At 35.6% G+C, this 21,617-nt stretch overlaps 1 protein-coding gene across 5 annotated transcripts in view; it reads left to right on the top strand.

Annotated features, from left to right (window-relative positions):
• The window catches only part of SPAG16 (sperm associated antigen 16), a 952,656-nt gene that overhangs the window by 559,320 nt on the left and 371,719 nt on the right, over window positions 1–21,617 (top strand). For all 5 annotated transcript variants that reach the window (XR_012374325.1, XM_073879053.1, XM_025892134.2 and 2 more), the window contains one exon: window positions 7,765–7,891. Coding sequence is in view for 4 of the 5 variants with exons in the window: in XM_073879053.1 (XP_073735154.1) it covers window positions 7,765–7,891 (127 nt within the window). In the remaining variant the exon portion in view is untranslated. The remainder of the gene's footprint in view (window positions 1–7,764; window positions 7,892–21,617) is intronic.

Below are 21,617 nucleotides of genomic sequence, written 5' to 3'. Positions count from 1 at the left end.
AATAATATGTAAATCAGTTTAGACTGGGTAATAGGTACCAAATGACCTAGAAGGTATTGATGTCAGGCAACAAACCTATGCTCTGAACGTAAAGGAAGAGTTCAAGTGTTTACTAAAGATATAGTTTATTACTGCATCCTTAAGAACTGTGGCATTACATTCATTCTCACAGTCATCCTTACTCTCATGAGTCAGTATCAAATGTGATGGGTTAAAACATAAAGAAAAAAACAAAACAAAAATAAAATAGATGTAGAGGAAACTCAACACATGCATTGAGGTGATACCTGGGTTTTTAAAGAAATCTTTAATTAATATAAATTTGAAAGGTAAATAAATTCTGGCTAAGCTAAGGATATTAACATCAGGCAGTGATGTACTTATAAACCTATTCTCAGAAAAATGCAAGTCCTGACTTGTAGCATTTGCCAGTTTCCATGGTGTAAATATTACCACCATGACAAATTACAAGTGGTGCAAAGTGAAGCCACTGAATGTGGAATTAGGAAAATATAGATACCACTGTCTTATAAACCAGTACAAGTCAACTGCAATGGACCACTGTATCAGACCCGATAACATTTATCTAAAGTTTAAAATGTTTCTAATCCATAAAAGTTGATTTATTTGGCATTGTGGGGGATAAGTTAATATAAATTAATTTTCTAGGTAATGAATATTTCACCTTTAAGCATTAGAACATTTTGAATAGTAACTATTTCTTAATGAAAATATCTTTAAAGCATATGGTACATTTTTCTGCCTACAGAGTGTAATTTTATCAATGGCTGATAACCAAGGCCCTCACTTAACATTATGCTGTGCAGTGAGGAAGGTTGTGTAGATAGTGGTTAAAAGTACACAGTCTTAAGCCAACTGTTTGGGAAAAAAATCTCATCTCCACCACTAAATACCTGTGTGATATTAAGCAAATTACCTAGACTTTGTATACTTTGGTTTCCTTAGCTTCAAACTGGGTAAATTATAAGTGCAGTTGGTTCTTGTTATTCAAGATTGCTATATCTTATAAAAACACCAAAAACATCGGATTAGTGAATATGGAAACATTGTACCTAGGAGAAACGCAGAGTTAGTTTCCTGCAAGCTGATTTGTCAATTAAGCAATATGTAACCTAGTTTTCTGTGTGTTTCTGTTTAAAGATAAATTATTTCATATGTATTTTTGATTCATTACCGTTGAACTAATAGTCAAGAGCCCTATACAGCTGATGCATGCACAAAGTTTATCTGACCATTCTCTCCATAAGTCAGACCACAGGAATACTTGCACTTAGGAATACTTGATAACACTACACTTGGGAGCCATTTTAAACAGCAAAATCACCAAAATCACCCCAAAAAAACCCACAAAAATGTGAAAAATATGGAACTAACTAGACTGCAAAAGAACACCGTTTACAGTAGGAGAGCTGAAACAAGAAGGCAGAGCTTTACCTAGTTTCACCTCAGCAGGGAATGTGCACATCCTGTGACTTTAAACTTTTTGCCACTGCTGTGCACACATCTGTGAATGTCTGCATAAACATTGATTTTGGGGTTATAAATAAATGTTAGCAAGCAGACAGTTCACAAATACAGAATCTGTGAATAAAGAGGGCCAAGAGTACTTCACAGTGTTGTTAATACACACAAATTGCTTACAACAGTAAGTGCTCAACAGATGTCAGTTTAAACTACAATTTTAAATGTAGGAACTGTTGAAATATAAAAAAAATATGTATTTGCTTTTGCCTTTATGAATTTGCCCCAAGTTGCCATTTTTATTTTTTTTCTATTATCCAGTATACCACCACGTGCTGCCAAGCTTCCACGTTTTTCTCATTGTTATCAGCGCACTCCAGTCTCTTAACCTTCTCCGTGCACCCTTGCCCTTTGCAAAAACAGTTGAATTGACTACTTAGAAAATCTGAGTGAGGACTTGAGAGTATTCTGAGTGAATCCCCAGCTCTGCTCTGGTCCTTTTTTATTTATTCGCCTATTGCTTCTATTCCCTAAATCCTGCCTGTGTTGCAAGTTTTTGAGCTTGCCCGGGATCTGCCTTATGTTTTCATACATGGAGTGGAGTTTTATTACCATTTAGGGCTAAGGCTCAGATTGTATGTTTATTGTCAAGGGTTTTGACCAAGAAATTTCCTAGTCTAGGAGCTATGGCCTATTTATGATCCTTCCTGGATCCGACACTCAGACCACAGGATAGATTATTATGTCATGATAGGTTATGGTGAACTTTAAGATAGGACTTACGGGTAGACTCCCTGGTAGATTTTATTTAAATATCACTCCCTCTACTAAATGTTCAGCTGAATTCCATGGTCACAAGGAACCTATTGCATGATGAAGGATTTTATACAATTTATAATAATATAAAACAAAAGGCTCTCATTATTAAAATGCTGTTAACTTTTGAAGTCAAATTTTGGATGTCACTTGAGGATTTTGCCTTGCTGAGATGCTAATTCTGGTGGGTTTTAAAATAGCTTATATATAAACTTTAAGAAACTAAACCAAGGGATGGGAGGAATCCCTCAGTGAACTTAGATGTGATGAATTGCAGTCTAAAGATTTAAATAAACCTATTTAATCACTTATGCTCATGTTGGATTCTTAAATTTAGGTATTTCCTAAAGAATTTCTCAGCTAAGCCCTGTGATAAATTTTATTATTGCATGTTGGCTAATTACAAAAACACTATTTAAAATCTAGGTATTATTAAGGGTTAATAAGATAATGAATTCCAGTACTCTTTTTTAAAACAAGGATAGATTTTTTTTTTACTTTTTATCTTCATATTCAGCTAGATATATATTGCTGTTGCCTTTTTGTAAATGTTCTATAATTCCATTAACAGTTTGTTGATCTGTAAATTCATATAAGCTTGAAGTTTTAAAGGTGCAATTTCATATCCAATATTAATAGCGCTAAAACAAACACAACAAAGGAAATAAAATCCCTAAAATTTAATGCCTCACAGAGGGAAACTGTGTTAAAATGTTGTCCTCTTATGAGTTAGCATATGTATAGGAAATACACTTTAAATGAAATGTATGGGCTCTAGAAGAGTAGATAACTTTGTTTTACAATGAGCTGAAAGTTCAGAGAACTAACATTCAGTTACCAGAGTAGTAAATTAAATCAAGGGGGCAAGGAAAGAGAAGAAAGGAAATAAAAGAAAAGCAGGAGGTGAGTTAATAAAGAGCTATCGGGCGCCTGGGTGGCTCAGTTGGTTAAGCGACTGCCTTCAGCTCAGGTCATGATCCTGGAGTCCTGGGATGGAGTCCCACATCCGGCTCCCTGCTCAGCAGGGAGTCTGCTTCTCCCTCTGACCCTCTTCCCTCTCGTGCTCTCTATCTCTCATTCTCTCTCTCTCTCAAATAAATAAATAAAATCTTTGAAAAAAAATAAAGAGCTATCACTTATGAACTAACTTCTTCCTACAAAAATGATAGGAAAACGGCAGAGGGCAACCAAGAGAAAATTGCATGAAGTTTCAGTGTTTATGTTTTTGATAGAAATGTACAAATCATTTCCATCCCTTGTGGTGCTGTCATGCTCCATCACTTTAGTCCATTTTCACCTTGCAAAGAAATTCTGAATGGGGCTCCCTGCTCTGGCAGCTAATTAATCTCTCACAAGCCTGCTCTTGTAGCCTGTCTGCCTGGAATGCCCCACCTTAAACCAGTGACTCCTGAGCAGATTTCTTTCCCCCTTGAGCAATTCTTCCTTTAACTATGTGAAGACCCAGTTTTTCCTTTTCATCTGGGAACCTATGTGAGCTATATCACTGAGGAGTTCCTCCCTCTATCCCACCACCATAAGTGAATATATCCTCAAATAGCTGAATTGAGTTTTTAATGAGCAACAAAGCCTGAATATAAATTGTCAATGTGTACAGTGTTTTACCAATAATACATATATGCAAGGATACACATGACTAGAACAATACATTTTCTGTGTATATGTGTGTTTGTTAGATCTTCACTATAATGAAACACATATAACCATATTTGTAATACTGTTGTATTTGCCTTTAAAAATACTACCAAACTTTGCAATAGGAGACTTTTTAGTGTAATGACAAATTGTATATGTTAGGAAAAATCTTTTAAGTTAAAAGCATAATCCTTTATAAGTCAAAATGCTTCAATTAAAAATAATAAATACCATATTCAGATGTTTTCTATTTAATAAATATAGTTTTCTAAAAAGTTACCAGTAATGAACTACTTACAAATAGAAATGCTTAATTTTGTCACAGATAGGACTTTATTTCAGTAAAAGTGCATAGGAGGTTAAAAATATTAATCATACTTTTATTTCTTGTTCATGCTGTTTCCAGATCAATCCTTTTTTTCTCCAATATCTAATCTGCTATTTTGCTCACTCAATAATCTCTTTATTTCACATATTATACTTATTAATTCATCCATGTTCTTCTTTTTTATAGTCTCCATTTATCTTCTGAGATTCTTTATTCACACACGCATTATAACTATCTGGGCTTTTTTATTCTTAAACATATTTATAATAGATGGTTGGAATCTTTGTCTTCTGTTATAAACATTTGATTCATCCCAGAATCTGTTTCTATGACTGAGATTTTATTTTGATTATGGGTCACAGCTAGTACCTCTTTACATGTGAAGTAATTTTTTTTAAATTACATGCTGGTTGTTATTAATGGCAAATTATAAGGAGTCTATATTAGGTGGTCTTTCTATAAAAGGTAGTGAGTTCTATCCTAGTGATTAGTTAAATTATCAGCAGATTATTTTTGCCCTTTCTGTCTTGGATTTATTCTTTGGCAAGACAAGTTTACTTTGGTTTTGAACTTAGTTCATAAAGATGACACTTACTTTTATCGTGGGGCCTTTCTGGAGTCCCAGCTGAACTTGTGAGGTGCCCAGTGAGTTCTCTTCACACTCTGGTTGCGGTTTAAATACAGTGTCTTCTAGCAGTACCTGGACTCTGGTATCATTGTTCAGATCTCAAACACAGAGCAGGAAATCTCTGCTCTTAGTCTGTAGAATTGCCATCTATAACTTGACCAAGAATTCCTAGGAAATCCCCATAAAAACTACTGCCATTCCAATGAGTTCCCTTTTCTCATACCCTGTGCTGCAAATTCCAGGCATATCCGCAGCTCCAGTTGTCCTCACTGCCCCTTGTCTGCCTGAGACTTTGGTTCTACTGGGATCCTACTGCTACATTTGATAGCAGGGAAGTGCTTCCTAGCAGCAAGTCAGGAGGGTCATGGAGCTTACGTCGTTTTTTCTTTCTCTCAAAGATTACTGTCTTGTGCTGTGTTTAGTTTAATGCCAGAAAACAGTTGCCTTATGTAATTTGTGTAACTTTATAGTCGTTTATTGTGTGGGAAGTACAGTACTGGTTACTCTATCATAGTTGCAAACAAAAATCCTAACAGGACATTTTTATTGTTAGATGAAGTATACAAGGGGGATTGCCATAGATGAGGCAAGTGGCGGGGTGTAAATGAGGCAGAAGCTTTAGAGTTAATACAGAGCTTGTGACTCAAGGGGTTTTGCAAGAAGCTGCATCCATACTTTAAAATACAAAACTGAAGGAGAGATGAACTTCCAAGATGGAGCCACTAACACACTCGGTGATGTCTTTGTGGAAGACAACAAATCTGATTAGAAATTAGGGGTGGGTCCAATTTCTCTCCTTCTACCATTTATATTTAGCAAGTAGCTATCCCATTAAAATATAGGTCATAATAAAAAGAAACCAACCCCAAACTTATGAAGAATTGCAAAAATGGAAGAATAAGTTAATATAAACTAAATTCCACTAAAGAACTTATAGTGCATAAAGAATTACTTAAGCACAGTTATCAATAATTCATAGACAGCACACTGTATTTTCAAAGAAATTACAGAAATGCTATTTTAAAATTTATTTTATATAATAAAACATCAAAAGTGCTAAAGTATTCCATTATGATTTTATAAGAGAGTACATACATGTGAAAAGTAGACTAAGAAATATCAGGAAATAAGTGAAATAGAAAACATAAAAGCCTTTGATGGCTCACACACATACATACACAAATAAAAATAAGTACAATTGACAATTGAAAAGGTGTGAAAAATGAAAACTATATATATAAGGATATAAGTATCATAGACAAAATGTTAAATGTGGAGGCAGAAAGAGAAAAACTAAAAATAAAACATAGTTGGTATTTCTAAAGAAATCAAAAGTGAAATAAATGGAAGATAAAAACCTAAAGATATAATGGAGGAGACTGTCCTAGAATAACTGAAGTGTAAGTATAATAGATGGAAATTACCATCAAGTCATGCCATGATAAAATTTCTGAACTGCAGTGTTTGTGAAAGACCTATGAGAGCTATTGCACATAGAAAGCAAATAATCCACAAAGGTAGTTGGACAGAAATAGGAGGAGAGATTAGGTTGTCCTCAGACTTTGCCTGTGGTACAGACAGTGGAACATTTCTTCACAAAAATTTGAGAACTGATGATGTCAGATATTATAGCCAGTTAAAATTGCTTTTGAAGTACTGAATGATCAAGAAAATAGAAAAGATATGGGTGCAGAGGATCAATTTAAATATATATTTAATAAAAACTGGGAGGACGGGTTGGGAGGCACTAAGCAACTATGAGATTTGTGATTATTGATCAAATATGTGTTATGATTTTTGATGTAATATTAACCATATGATTTCAAAGAATTGGAAGGTGGGTAAAAGAAAAGTGGGAGGAATTATACATTTGTTCATTTCCTTTTTTAATTATACTTTTCTATAAGTGAAAAAATAATTTAAAATAACATAATTTTAATATTTTTCTTACTGTTAGGATGTCTTTTAGAGAATATCTCATAATAATAAAATATTTACTTGACTGAGCAATGTCTTTAATTCTGCCTGTTTTGTTTTATGGTTAAATTCTTCTTTTTAATGTAATAATTTACTACTATTTTTTTTTCTTGAGAGAAAGAGAGAGTATGTGCATGAGTGGGGGAAGGGGCAAAGAGAGACTCTTAAACAGGCACCATGCTCAGTGTGCAGCCTGAATTAGGGCTCATCTCATGACCCTGAGATCATGATCTGAACCGAAATCAAGAGTCACACACTTAACCAAGTGAGCTACCCAGGTGCCCCAATAATATACTATTTTAATAAGATAAATATGTACTTCTTATTTTTCTGTAAAATGTTTCTCTGTCTCTCCTTAAAGCTATGGAGAACAATTACATTTCTGGAACAATTACCCTAATAGTTAAAGGTGATTATTTCAATATAATTGGCTTTGGAGTATAAACCTTTAAAGAAATGCTTTGTATTTATATTTCGGGAATCATTAGAAAATAGCAGGAAAATTTTCTACAAATGAAACTGCATTTCATTGTTTTCTTTTCTTAGTATATTCCCATATTAGATGGGGACAATTTTTATGTAGTCATTTCATGAGAAGGAGTAAATGCCACAATATAAAGATGGCTTTACCAAGTGACTTTATAAATTTGAGGTAACTTAAATTTAGTCAGTTTTATGCTACTAATTCTATAAAGTGCTTAGGATATAAGGTGACTATAGAATTTTCCCTTAAAATGTGGTTCTCATACATTTTTGCCATTTATAAAACAACTTTTTGCCTCAGATACTTAAATTATCTTCATTAGCATTGTGTAGATAGCATAAGAAACATTTAGGTGCTAACTCCTAAAATGTGAACTCTTCATTTCTCTCTATACAGTGAAAGATGCAGATGCACTTTGTATGGACATACAGATTCTGTGAACAGCATTGAGTTTTTTCCTTGCTCCAACACTCTTCTCACAGGTTCTGCAGATAAATCCCTGTCTTTATGGGATGCAAGAACAGTAAGCAAATTATTAGCCCTTTTCCTAGGTTTTGATAAGTCTAATCACTCTTGGTCATTCTTTAGGTGCTAAGTACAACTTATAAAGTAATTGTGCAAGAATGGTAGTAGGTTCCTATTTATAAGATCTTGCTTATGTACTCCTATCTACCCTGCCTCCTAAATGTAAGGCTTATAAAAATAATGCAACTACTTCATTAAACATTAATTCAACAATTACTTATTGAGATAGAAACTCTGCTGGTACAGGGAATATGAAAGGGGAACACATATCGCTTCTCCCTAAGGATCTTGTAGCAAAGAGAAACAAGAGACTATCTTAATACAGTGAGATAGGTTTTTAAATGGAAGGACATATAAGGTACAGGAGGAAATCAAGGAGAACTGTTATCTGCCTGAAAGAGTACAGATGGCTTCCAAGAGGAGTCTGTGCTTGAGCTGAGATGTGGATTTTAAGTAAGATATACCAGGTAGTCTTGAGAAGGGTGGATTCCGGGAATGGGAAGTGCATGTACAAAGCACTAGAAATACGAGGCTGTAATAGCATGTTCTAGGAATAATGATATGTATGAATAGAGCTTACGGAAGAAGAAAGAAATGGCAGGCAAGAGTATTCAGATAGAAAAGGACAAAATCATGAAGTATCTGACTCAGGTTTTATAGTGTTTCAGAGGGAAACTGTTAGAATGTGGACGAAGCAGGGTGGCATAATCAAATTTGCCTTTTAGGAAGGCTAATATAATGCAGTAGTTGACTAAGAGAGTCAGTTATATTGAGGAAGCTGGTACAACAGGCTATGAGTGGATGGGTATTTGAACTGGGGGACTGTAACAAAAAATGAGGGAGAATGAATTAAAGACAAGAGGTTTAACTCTCAGAATTTCTTTTTTTAAAATTATTTATTCGAGAGAAAGAACACAAGCTGGGTGGGGAGAGGCAGAGAGAGAGAGGGGGGGAGAAGGAGACTCCCCACTGAGCAGGGAGCAGGACACAGGGCTCAATCCCAGAACCCTGAGATAATGACATGAGCCAGAGACAGACAAGCTTAACTGACTTAGCCACCCAGGTGCCCCAGCTCTCAGAATTTGAAGAGTGATTGGAGGTAGAGATTATATGGGAGGAGAAGGTGTGTAAAGTGACCAGCTGTGTCAGTTTGTCCAAGACTGAGGAATCTCTTGGGTCATGGGATTTTCAGTGCTAAAACTAGACACTCCTAGCCCACTGTTGCTTCAACAAGGAAATATATGTAAAGAAATGATGGGTATTAAAGAGGGCACATGTTGTGATAAGCACTGGGTGTTATATGCAACTAATGAATCGCTGAACAGTACATCAAAAACTAATGATGTACTATATGTTGGCTAACTGAACATAATAAAAAAAATTTTTAAAAGGAGACAGAAGGTGAAAACTGCATTTTCAAACACTTTGGATGTGAAGATGAAGAGGAGAAAAGGCTGTAGTTCTAGGGTCAAAATAAAAATAAAGGGTCCTCCTTTGTTCAGAGAGCAAACAGGCTTATTTGCATAGGGAAAGAGCAGGGGAAGAGAAAGGGATTGTAGGTGGAGGAAAGAAAAGATATAACACAGAGGCTTATTGAGCACAGATTTTAGTCATTTGAGAAATGCCGAGATATGCAAAACAAGGTCTCCATATCCTTTCTTAGCAACATTTGTTGAGGATAACAAAGAAAACAAGGACTCCAGGAGACTATACAAAAGAGAAGAAATATCCATAGTTTCTGGTCCCTGGGTCACTACAGAAATACAACTTGTAATTTCTCCCATTTTTCTTCCCATAAAAGACACATGACTAACATCAACAAAGGAATGTAATAATGAACATACAAATGGTGGGAATAGCAATCCAATTCAATATAGGAGGCCCCATTTAGTCTTCTGAGACAAATTAATTTGAATAGATATGAATAGATAACAAGAAGTCCTCAGGTTTACATATTATAGAAAAAGGCTACAAATGTCTTAGACACCAACTTCACATGTTGGAGAAATTTAGACTTCTGATGAAGCAGAAGTCAAAAGGCACTGGGGGAAAAGAGTGTCAGACATGACAATAAAATCAGAATGATTTGTTGTTGAGTGCATAGGTCCCTCAGCCTCCTCCTTGCTTTAAAAAAGCTTGGACCCTGATGCAGCAGAGTTTACTCAGGCTAATGGAGCATCAGTGGAAAAGCAAGATTTTCAAATGCATTTAGCCTAAATACTTAGATGTGAAGTGCATATAAAAGCAACTGGTAAAGAAAAACCCACAGAGAAAATAATAATTTAGCAGTGACCTAAATTTTATGTTCATTTTCCCTTGATTTCATGTTTTTCCCCCCTCTCTCTGAAAGTTCTATAACTGAATGTTCTCAGAAAACATGTCTCTTATTTATTTTCTCTCATATGAAAAACTGAAGCACTAATGATTGGAAGTAAAACTGTTCTTATTAAGAGAAGTTGCCTCTACACATCTGCCTTAAATGCACAGAGTTGTGTACTGATGGTAACCTTTCTACCCGATGTTGCAAGCTCTTTTTGTTTTGTTCTTATTCCCCATGGTATCTCTGAGAGCAGAAAAAAGAAATTCAGCACAGAATAGGGCCTTTAGTATATACATTAGCATAACACTGGTTTAAATGTATGTGCATGGAAAGGTTGTGAATCCCAAAAGTATCTATTTAGTTCATATATAATATAAATATATATATTAAGTTGGTTTAATGGCAGATTAAAATTTATATTACTATGCATGCTAGCTTTAAATTAATTAATTCTAGGGGACTTCTGGGTGACTCAGTCGTTTAAGCATCAAACTCTTGATTTGGCTCAGGTCATGATCTCAGGGTCCTGAGATTGAGCCCCGCACTGGGTTCTGCACTCAGTGGGGAGTCCACTGGAGAGTCTCTCTCTCCTTCTCCCTCTGCCCCTACCCCTGCTCCTGTGCTCATGCACTTTCTGTCTCTCAAATAAATAAATAAATAAATAGATAAATAAATAAATAAAAATTAATACTAGGAAAAGGACTCTAAAATATTTTGGTGTGAATGAAATGTTCATAAATAATAGTAAATGCATCATTGATTAGAAATAAAATTCATTTGAGCGCTCCCGCCTAGTAGTCCTGCTGGCCCTCCCCATCTCACTGGTGGCAGTGGTTGGAACAGGCCGGCCCACAGCCTCCGACATGCCCTGTCCTTTCAGGGCTGGAGGGAGTTCAGCTGAAGTGAGGAAAATCCAGATATTTCATTTTTTACAAATTGAAGTTTTGTGGAAACTCTGCATTGAGCAAGTCTGTTGGTGCCATTTTTCCAACAGCTTTTGCTCACGTTGTATCTCTGTGTCACATTTCGAATCTCCCTGACTGAGGAGGAGCAAGATGGGGGAGGAGTAGGAGACATAAATTTCATCTGGTTCCAGAGATTCAGCTAGATAATTATCAAACCAGTCAGAACGCCTACAAACTCAACAGGAGATCGAAGAAAAGAATAGCAGCACATTCTGCATGGAGCACTGGGTGTTATACACAAACAATGAATCATGGAACACTACATCAAAAACTAATGATGTGATATATGGTGATTAACATAACATAATAATAAAAAAATAAAAAATCAGGAACAAAAAAAAAAGAATAGCAGCAATTCTATGAACAGAAAAGTTACCACTTTCTGGAAGTGCATATTTTTCTGGGGTTGTTGTTAGCATTGTGTTCTCTTATTCATCTATTCTCCTCTCGACAAAATGACAAGATGGAAAAACTCACCTCAAAAAAAAAACAAAAAACAGTATCAACTGCCAGGGACCTAATCAATAGGATGTCAGAACTAGAGTTCAGAATGAAGATTATAAAGATACTAGCTGGGCTTGAAAAAAGCATAGAAGATACTAGAGAATCCCTTTCTCGAGAAATAAAAGAACTAAAATTGAACCAAGTCAAAATCAAAAAGGCTATTAATGAGGTGCAATAAAAAATGGAAGCTCTAACTGCTAGGATAAATGAGGCAGAAGAGAGAATTAGTGATATAGAAGATTAAATGACAGAGAATAAAGAAAACTGAGAAAAAGAGAGATAAACAACTACTGGATCATGAGGGGAGAATTTGAGAGATAAGTGATAACATAAAGCGAAACAACATTAGAATAATTGAGATCCCAGAAGAAGAAGAAAAAGAGAGAGGGGCAGAAGGTATATTGGAGCAAATTATAGCAGAGAACTTCCCTAATTTGGGGAAGGAAACAGGCATCAAAATATAGGAGGCACAGAGAACCCCCCTCAAAATCAATAAAAATAAGTCAACACCTGACATCTAATAGTAAAACTCACAAGTCTCAGAGACAAAGAGAATATCCTGAAAGCAGGTCGGGACAAGAGGTCTGTAACCTACAATGGTAGAAACATTACATTGGCAGCAGACCTATCCACAGGGACCTGGCAGGCCAGAAAGGACTGGCATGATATATTCAGAACACTAAATGAGAAAAATATGCAGCCAAGAATACTATATCCAGCTAGGCTGTCATTGAAAAGAGAAGGAGAGATAAAAAGCTTCCAGGACAAACAAAAACTAAAAGAATTTGCGAAAACCAAACCAGCCCTACAAGAAATATTGAAAGGGATCCTCCAAGCAAAGAGAGAGCCTAAAAGCAGCATAGACCAGAAAGGAACAGAGACAATATACAGTAACAGTCACCTTACAGGCAATACAATGGCACTAAATTCATATCTTTCAATAGTTACCCTGAAGGTAAATGGGCTAAATGCCCCAATCAAAAGACACAGGGTATCAGATTGGATTAAAAAAAAAAGACCCATCAATATACTGTCTACAAGAGACTCATTTTAGATTCAAAGAAACCTCCAGATTGAAAGTGAGGGGTGGAAAACAATTTACCATGCTAGTGAACATCAAAAGAAAGCTGGGGTGGCAATCTTTATATTAAACAAATTAGCTTTTAAACCAAAGACTATAATAAAAGAGGAGGAAGGACACTATATCATACTTAAAGGGTCTATCCAACAAGAAGATATAAAAATTATAAATATTTATGCCCTTAACATGGGAGCAGCCAATTATATAAGCCAATTAATAACAAAAGCAAAGAAACACATCAACAATAATACAGTCATAGTATGGGACTTTAACACCTCCTCAATGAAATGGACAGGTCACCTAAGCAAAAGATCAACAAGGTAATAAAGGTGTTAAATGACACATTGGACCAGATGGACTTCACAGATATATTCAGAACATTCCATCCCAAAGCAACAGAATACACATTCTTCTCTAGTGCACATGGAATGTTCTCCAGAATAAACCATTTCCTGGGTCACAAATCAGGTCTCAACCAGTACCAAAAGTTTGGGATCATTCCCTGCATATTTTCAGACCACAATGCTTTGAAACTAGAACTCAATCACAAGAGGAAAGTCAGAAAGAACTCAAAAACATGGAGACTAAGGAGCATCCTACTAAAGAATGAATGGGTCAGCCAGGAAATTAAAGAAGGATTTAAAAAATTCATGGAAATAAATGAAAATGAAAACACAACTTTTCAAAATCTTTGGGATACAGCAAAGGCGGTCCTAAGAGGAAAGTATATAGCAATACAAGCCTTTCTCAAAAAACAAGAAAGTTCTCGAGTATACAACCTAAACCTACACCTAAAGGAGCTGGAGAAAGAAGAGCAAATAAAGCCTAAACCCAGGAGGATAAGAGAAATAATAAAGATCAGAGCAGAAATCAATGATATAGAAACCAAAAGAACATAACAGATCAACGAAACTAGGAGCTGGTTATTTGAAAGAATTAATAAGATTAATAAACCCCTGGCCAGACATATCTAAAAGAAAAGAAAAGGACCCAAATAAATAAAATAATGAATGAAAGAGGAGAGATCACAACCAACACCAAAAAATACAATTATAAGAACATATTATGAGCAAGTATATGCCAACAAATTACATAATCTGGAAGAAATGGATGCATTCCTAGAGACATATAAACTACCAAAACTGAACCAGAAAGAAATAGAAAACCTGAACAGATCCATAACCACTAAGGAAATTGAAGCAGTAATCAAAAAATCTCCGAACAAACAAGAGCCCAGGGCCAGATGCTTCCCAGGGGAATTCTACCAAATATTTAAAGAAGAATTAATACCTATTCTGAAACTTCCAAAAAATAGGAATGGAAGGAAAACTTCCAAACTCATGAGGCCAGCATTATCTTCATCCAAAACCAGACAAAGACCCCATCAAAAAGGAGTACTACAGACCAATATCCCTGATGAACATGGATGCAAAAATTCTCACCAAAATACTAGCCAATAGGTCCAACAGTACATTAAAAGGATTATTCACCACGACCAAGTGGGATTTATTCCTGGGCTTCAAGATTGGTTCAACATCTGCAAATCAATCAATGTGATACAATACATTAATAAAAGAAAAAACAAGAACCATATGATCCTCTCAATAGAGGCAGAAAAAACATTTGACAAAGTACAGCATCCCTTCTTGATTAAAACTCTTCACAGTGTAGGGATAGAATGTACATACCTCAATATCATAAGAGCCATCTATGAAAAACCCACAGCAAATATCATACTGAGTGGGGAAAAACAGAACTTTTCCCCTCAGGTCAGGAACACGGCAGGGATGTCCACTATCGCCACTGCTATTCAACGTAGTATTAGAGGTCCTAGCCACAGCAATCAGACAACAAAAAGAAATAAAAGGCATCTGAATTGGCAAAGAAGAAGTCAAACTCTCACTCTTTGCAAATGATATGATACTTTATGTGGAAAACCCAAAAGACTCCACCCCAAAAGTGCTAGAACTCATATAGGAATTCAGTAAAGTGGCAGGGTATAAAATCAATGCACAGAAATCAGTTGCATTTCTATACACTAACAATGAGGCAGAAGAAAGAGAAATTATGGAGTTGATCTCATTTACAGTTGCACCCCAAACCATAAGATACCTAGGAATAAATCTAAGTGAAGAGGCTAAGAATCTGTACTCAGAAAAATATAGAATACTCACAAAAGAAATTGAGGAAGACACAAAGAAATGGAAAAACGTTACATGCTCATGGATTGGAAGAACAATATTGTGAAAATGTCTATGCTACCTAGAGCAATCTACACATTTAATGCAATCCCTATCAAAACACCATCCACTTTTTTCAAAGAAACGGAACAAATAATCCTAAAATTTGTGTGGAACCAGAAAAGACCCCGAATAGCCAGAGGAATGTTGAAAAAGAAAAGCAAAGCTGGTGGCATCACAGTTCTGGACTTCAAGCTCTATTACAAAGCTGTAATCATCAAGAGAGTATGGTGCTGGCACAAAAACAGACATAGATCAATGGAACAGAACAGAGAGCCCAGAAATGGACCCTCAACTCTATAGTCAACTAATCTTTGACAAAGCAGGAAAGAATGTCCAATGGAAAAAAGACGGTCTCTTCAACAAATGGTGTTGGGAAAATTGGACAGCCACATGCAAAAGAATGAAACTGGACCATTTCCTTACACCACACACAAAAATAGACTCAAAATGGTTGAAAGACCTAAACGTGAGACAGGAGTCCATCAAAATCCTAGAGGCGAACACAGGCAGCAACCTCTTCGACCTCAGCCACAACTTTTTCCTAGACACATCGCCAGAGGCAAGGGAAGGAAGGGCAAAAATGAACTACTGGGACTTCATCAAGATAAAAAGCTTTTGCACAGCGAAAGAAACAGTCAACCAAACCAAAAGACAACCAACAGAATGGGAGAAGATATTTGCAAATGACATATCAGATAAAGGGCTAGTATCCAAAATCTATAAAGAACTTATCAGACTCAACACCCAAAGAACAAATGATGCAATCAAGAAATGGGCAGAAGACATGAACAGACATTTTTCCAAAGACATCCAAATGGCCAACAGACACATGAAAAAGTGCTCAAGATCGCTGGGCATCAGGGAAATACAAATCAAAACCTTAATGAGATCCTACCTCACACCAGTGAAAATGGCTAAAATGAACAAGTCAGGAAATGACAGATGCTGGCAAGGATGCAGAGAAAGGGGAACCCTCCTCACTGTTGGTGGGAGTGCAAGCTGGTGCAGCCGCTCTGAAAACAGTATGGAGTTTCCTCAAAATGTTGAAAATAGAACTACCCTACGGCCTAGCAATTGCACTACTGGGTATTTATCCCAAAGATACAAATGTAGTGGTCCAAAGGGGCACCTGCACCCCAATGTTTATAGCAGCAATGTCCACAATAGCCAAATTATGGAAAGAGCCTAGATGTTCATCAACAGATGAATGGATAAATAAGATGTGCTGTGTGTATGTATATATATATATATATACATATATATATACACACACACACACACACACACACACACACACACAATGGAATATTATGCAGCCCTCAAAAAATGAAATCTTGCCATTTGCAATGATGTGGATGGAACTAGAAGGTATTATGCTAAGCGAAATAAGTCAATCAGAGAAAGATAAGTATCATATGATCTCACTGATATGAGGATTTTGAGAAACAAGACAGAGGATCATAGGGGAGGGGAGGGAAAAATGAAACAAGATGAAACCAGAGAGGGAGACAAACCATAAGAGACTCTTAAGCTCAGGAAACAAACTGAGGGTTGCTGGAGTGGAGGGGGTTGGGAGGGAAGGGGTGGCTGGGTGATGGACATTGGGGAGGGTATGTGCTATGGTGAGCGCTGTGAATTGTGTAAGACTGATTAATCACAGAACTGAACCCCTGAAACAAATAATACATTATATGTTAATAAAAAATTAAAAAAAAGAACTTTAAAGGAGTCTTTTAGAGAGAGGAAAGCAAACCATAATTCTCTTAAGAATAGAGAGCAAACTGAGGGTTGATGGAGGGAAAAGGGCAGGGGATGGGCTAAATGAGTGATGGATATTAAGGAGGGCACTTGTTATGATGAGCACTGAGTGTTGTATGTAAGTGAGGAATTACTAAATCCTACTCCTGAAACCAATATTACACTGTATGTTAACTAACTAGAATTTAAATAAAAATTTGAAAAAATTAAAAATAAAATTAATTTAATGAGTTTATTTTCTGAAAACAATTTCAAAACAGATGGTAAAAAAATATTTATTTCAAAGGGAAATTCACTTATTTTATTAATAATTAGAAAATGCAAGTTATGACAACAAATTTAGAATTAAACAGAATTGTTTTACTAAAGTTGCATTAGGCAATTCTGGTGATTTTGTTTCAGATCCACCTCATTTCTTTAAAATATAAAACTTTGAAAAAACTAGATTTTTTAAAAAAAATTACAACTTTTTAAAGTACATGTTATATTTTGTGAATATCATTTGAAATTATTCACCGTCTGAACCATCCCAATGGTTCATGAAGGAGTTAAAAAGGAAATTTATTTTTATAGTTAAATATTAAGTGCTATTGAAAGAGAAAACCAGGGTAGCTATAGTATCTTCTATGTGAGAGTAAAAACTACACAACATTATCGATATGGATGGCATTGTTTGGACTTATAATACGAACTGCACCTGTAGTATGCCAGTGTACTTCTTTTTTATAACTTTTAGATTGTGTTAATTCCTTGATTAATGATAAACTATCTGGATACATTGAAAATGTAAATCTAAAAGGAGATGAATGACTTCCTTCTCTTCTTAGTAAAGTAAGGACAGCCCATTTTGTCACCTCAGTGTGATCAATTACTATTGAGACATCCTCTAAAATATTTTTTGATGAAACATGAAAATGACCAGTAGATTATAGTCCTATAAATTAAATTTAAAACCTCTTTCTCCCATTTCCAAACATATACTAGTCTTAAATCATTAACCTAATCTAACAACTTATTGTCAAAGATAATGAATGTAGAGACCTCTAAGTCAGTCTCTAAGTCAACTGGACAGATCAGCTCCGAATTTTGTGTGAGATGGGGAAAGGGATATAAATCTCTATAATTACCAAATGGAGGTTATTAAATAGCTTGCAGTTTGAAAACTCATGAACTTGCTCTATTTTATAGAATTACATGAAGAAAGTATTTTTCCCTCAAAGTTATGAAACAATGGAATTATTTTATTAAAATTAAAAAAAAGATTGTAACATTGCCAGAAAATGATGTATATTATAGGACATATAATGAAAACTTACAATGCCCTCTCAAAAAGTGACATGAAAAAAATCCCAACATACATCAGTGATTTGGAAGCCCATTTAAAATAAATGCTATGAGATGATTAGTCATTCACAAGTCCAATGAAAATATTAAGTTTTTTAATTTTTTTTAAAGAATGTGTTCCCTGTATAGTAAAACAGAATGGAATAAGTAATACATCTCTGAGTTGTTCAGAACTGGGCTGGCAACAGTCAGAGTTGCTGACATTTTGTCTCTTGTGAAGAAATGGACACCAGGAGTTCATGGCCAGGACTGCTTTGGTGGCTGTGCCTTGACCCCAGAGTAACTGAAGGCTCTTATCCAGTCTACAATGTTGTCTTGACTTAGCTTTAGCCAGAATATCCAGTAACTGATCACTGTGAATTACTGTAAAGTGGAGACACTAAGAACTCACCAAAAAAGTTATACTGTTAGGTCCTGTCTGGTGCCTAGCCCAGTATTGACCCCATAGTTCAACCTGCACCCTACATACACGTCTTGGTTTCCCCAGATGGGATCTGGTGAACTCTCAGAGGAGCCTGGCATTATTCAGAAGCTAGAATGTAGAAATAAATGCAAAGCTTGCACCTTCGCTCTCTAGGTTTTATTCCTCAGGCACATTCAATTTAGCAGTCATTATTGAAGATCTTTGTGCCAGACAACATCCTGGGTTCAGGATTGTTGACTGTGACAGAGTCCCTGCCATCAGTGAACACATGGTCTATTAATTACTATGCAGTGGTAATAAAGATATAAAGACAAGTTATTTTAAAATAGTGTAGTAATTGCTATATATAACTATAGCTTTGGCTTTTTGTACCAAAGCTCACTATTCCAAGAGGTGATTTTATGACTAACACTGATTGGACACCTCCTATGTGCTATCACTGTACCCCATACCACCTATTTAATGCTTACTGGAATTACCATTATTGTCTATATTGAAAATTGAAAAAGCAAAGTCTTAGAAGAGTAAAACGTGTTGCCCAAAATCAACCAACTGGCCAGTGACAGAATCAGGAAGTAGGCTGACTCTCCAACCTCAACTCCGTATTGTTATTTTGTGGCCTTTAATTTTTGTTGGGTCTCACTGAAAATTAGAATAGCGTTAAAATGACATTTCAGTGAGAAAAGGTGATTTAATATGCCTATATTTCCCAAAATATTGGCTTACCACAGTAATTCAGTAATTCTCAAGTCAGAACTATTGCTTGGATTTAGCAACCATCAGAGCGGCAAATGATGCCTCACAGATACAAAACTCTAAGGGAAAAAGTGCATTATGGTCTGTAGCTATCAACCTGGATACTGGATTTTCAAATTCATCCACCAGTTATGCAAAGGCATTTTTGTTAAAATTTTGCTAGGCATTTTTTCACCATATTATAGATGAAGACAATGAAGATCAGAGGTGTTAAATAAGTTTTTCAAAGGTCCACAGCTAAGCGTTGGTCTTAAGATTGCAACCCTGGGGGCGCCTGTGTGGCACAGCTAGCTCAGGGTCAGACTCTTGGTTCTGGCTCTGGTCATGAATTCAGTGTTGGGAGACAGAGCCCTGAGTCAGGCTCCACACTCAGCACAGTCTGTTTGAGATTCTTTCTCCCTCTCCCTCTGCCCCTCCTGCTCGTGCTCTTTCTCTCTCTCCCTCCCTCTCTCTCATGCTCTCTCAAAAAAATAAATCTTTAAAAAAATAAAAGATTGCAACCCTCTTCCTTCTGGCATGAAAGGTCATGTCCCTTTACTGTTACTTGTTATCTCTATGTTATTTAATGACATTAATAAAACCTGATTTTTGAAAGGCATTTGTAAATATCTGTCTGTGACACTGAGTTTGGTAGTGTCCCCAATAAAATGAAAACCCTCTAAATCTAACTTAGCTTCATCACCTTGCCTCCTTGATCATAATATATGTTCTTAAGAAAGAGTAAATATATGATAAAACATAATTATTTAGTTATCCTTGTATATATCCTTGTATATCCTTATAAAAATCATATAATACATTCCAAAGTTAGAGATTTTTTTTCATTCCTCTTTTGGATAACATAAATGACTGTTTCTTACTTTTATTCAGATTGCCAGTGAAATTATAGGGATAGATGATTGTTTGGAAGTTAAGCTAAAGGAGAGGCATGGATATCATCTTTTTTAGATGTGATAGAACCTAGGTGTGGTCTCTTGGAAAAAAATAAATTTTTGGACCGATTTGAATTGAATAAGATATGGGGTTATCCTGCAAGAATATTGAGAGCAGCTTAATCAGAGTGTGTTTGACCAAAAGGAAATCCCAGTGCATTGCCTCTACCCCTTCTGCCTTGAGTACATTGTAGAGAAAATATAGAATTCTAAGTCAGATAGAATGGAGTTTGAATACAGATTCTGTCACTTTCTAGTTGTATGCAATAAGGCATGATGTTTAACACCTGTAAAGTTCAGCATTTTCTTTTTAAATAGAAATAATTAAATCACAGTTGTTAGCACTGGGGATATGTATTTCAAAGTCAAAAATGAAGTCATTTTTCCCTTGATTGGTAGCTACTGGCAAGTCTTCTCTGTCTCTTTGGTTGATGAGTTAAATGGTGCTTAATGAAATTGAACAAGTCCATTGAAGATTGCTTTACCCAGTGTTTTGTCTGTTGCTGTCACTTTCAAGAACCCAGTGACTATAATTCATTGCATCAGTTTGTAATTCCACCATCCCTATGGTGTTTATTTGACCTATCTTGCTTGTAGTCCCCTAATTTCAGTTTAACATATAGAAATTACTTAGGAATAAGCTTGTCACTTGTTATTTATTCTTTTATGCATTCAACCCATTAAAGCTTCAATAATGATGACTTGGCTGTACTTCAAGACAGTCTTGACTTTGAATTCATTATAGCACTACATGTTAATTATCATTTTTAGGTACCATTGATGAAACTAGAAATTAAATGCAGCATCTTTTGGCAAGTGTTTCTGGCATCCTACTGTGGTTGTGATCAGCGTAAGGCAAAACTACATCTCTTGTTATGTAGATCTACAGCACCAGAAAATTAGCAGTTAATTAAAATGCATTTCTAATGGATAATCATGAACACTCCATATAATAATTTTTTTGACCATTAATTATACTCAAGCCTTCTATTCAATGAAGAAAATACTGGAAAAGAAGACAACCTACCTTGTGTGCCCCCCTCTTTCTCACATACACAGATTACCTGGATTCTTAGAACATGATATAAATTCAGATACTTCAGTTTCTGGCATTTATGTGTTCTCTATTTAAAAGCAAAACCATTTCAAATTTAGTCATACAACAAAATTAAATTATAACGTTCTGTAAAAGATATAATCAAATGGGCATTTGTTATTTATTTGACTGCCTAGCAGCCAAAAAATATTCTTGTCTGGGGAAAACTAGCAATATATGAAATTTGTCATAAGGTAGGACTGAAAACGTCTATTTTTTTGTTTGTTGTTGTTCATTTTTGTTAGTTTGTTTTTGTGGTTTCTGGGAAGTTAGCAAGTGGGCGTGTCCATCTAGAACTTTG

The sequence above is a fragment of the Callorhinus ursinus genome, unplaced genomic scaffold, assembly GCF_003265705.2.
Source record: "Callorhinus ursinus isolate GAN/ISIS: 27379988/994484 unplaced genomic scaffold, GSC_fseal_2.0 scaffold2, whole genome shotgun sequence".
Taxonomy (NCBI): Eukaryota; Metazoa; Chordata; class Mammalia; order Carnivora; family Otariidae; genus Callorhinus; species Callorhinus ursinus.
This window is presented reverse-complemented; position numbering and strand designations above follow the sequence as displayed.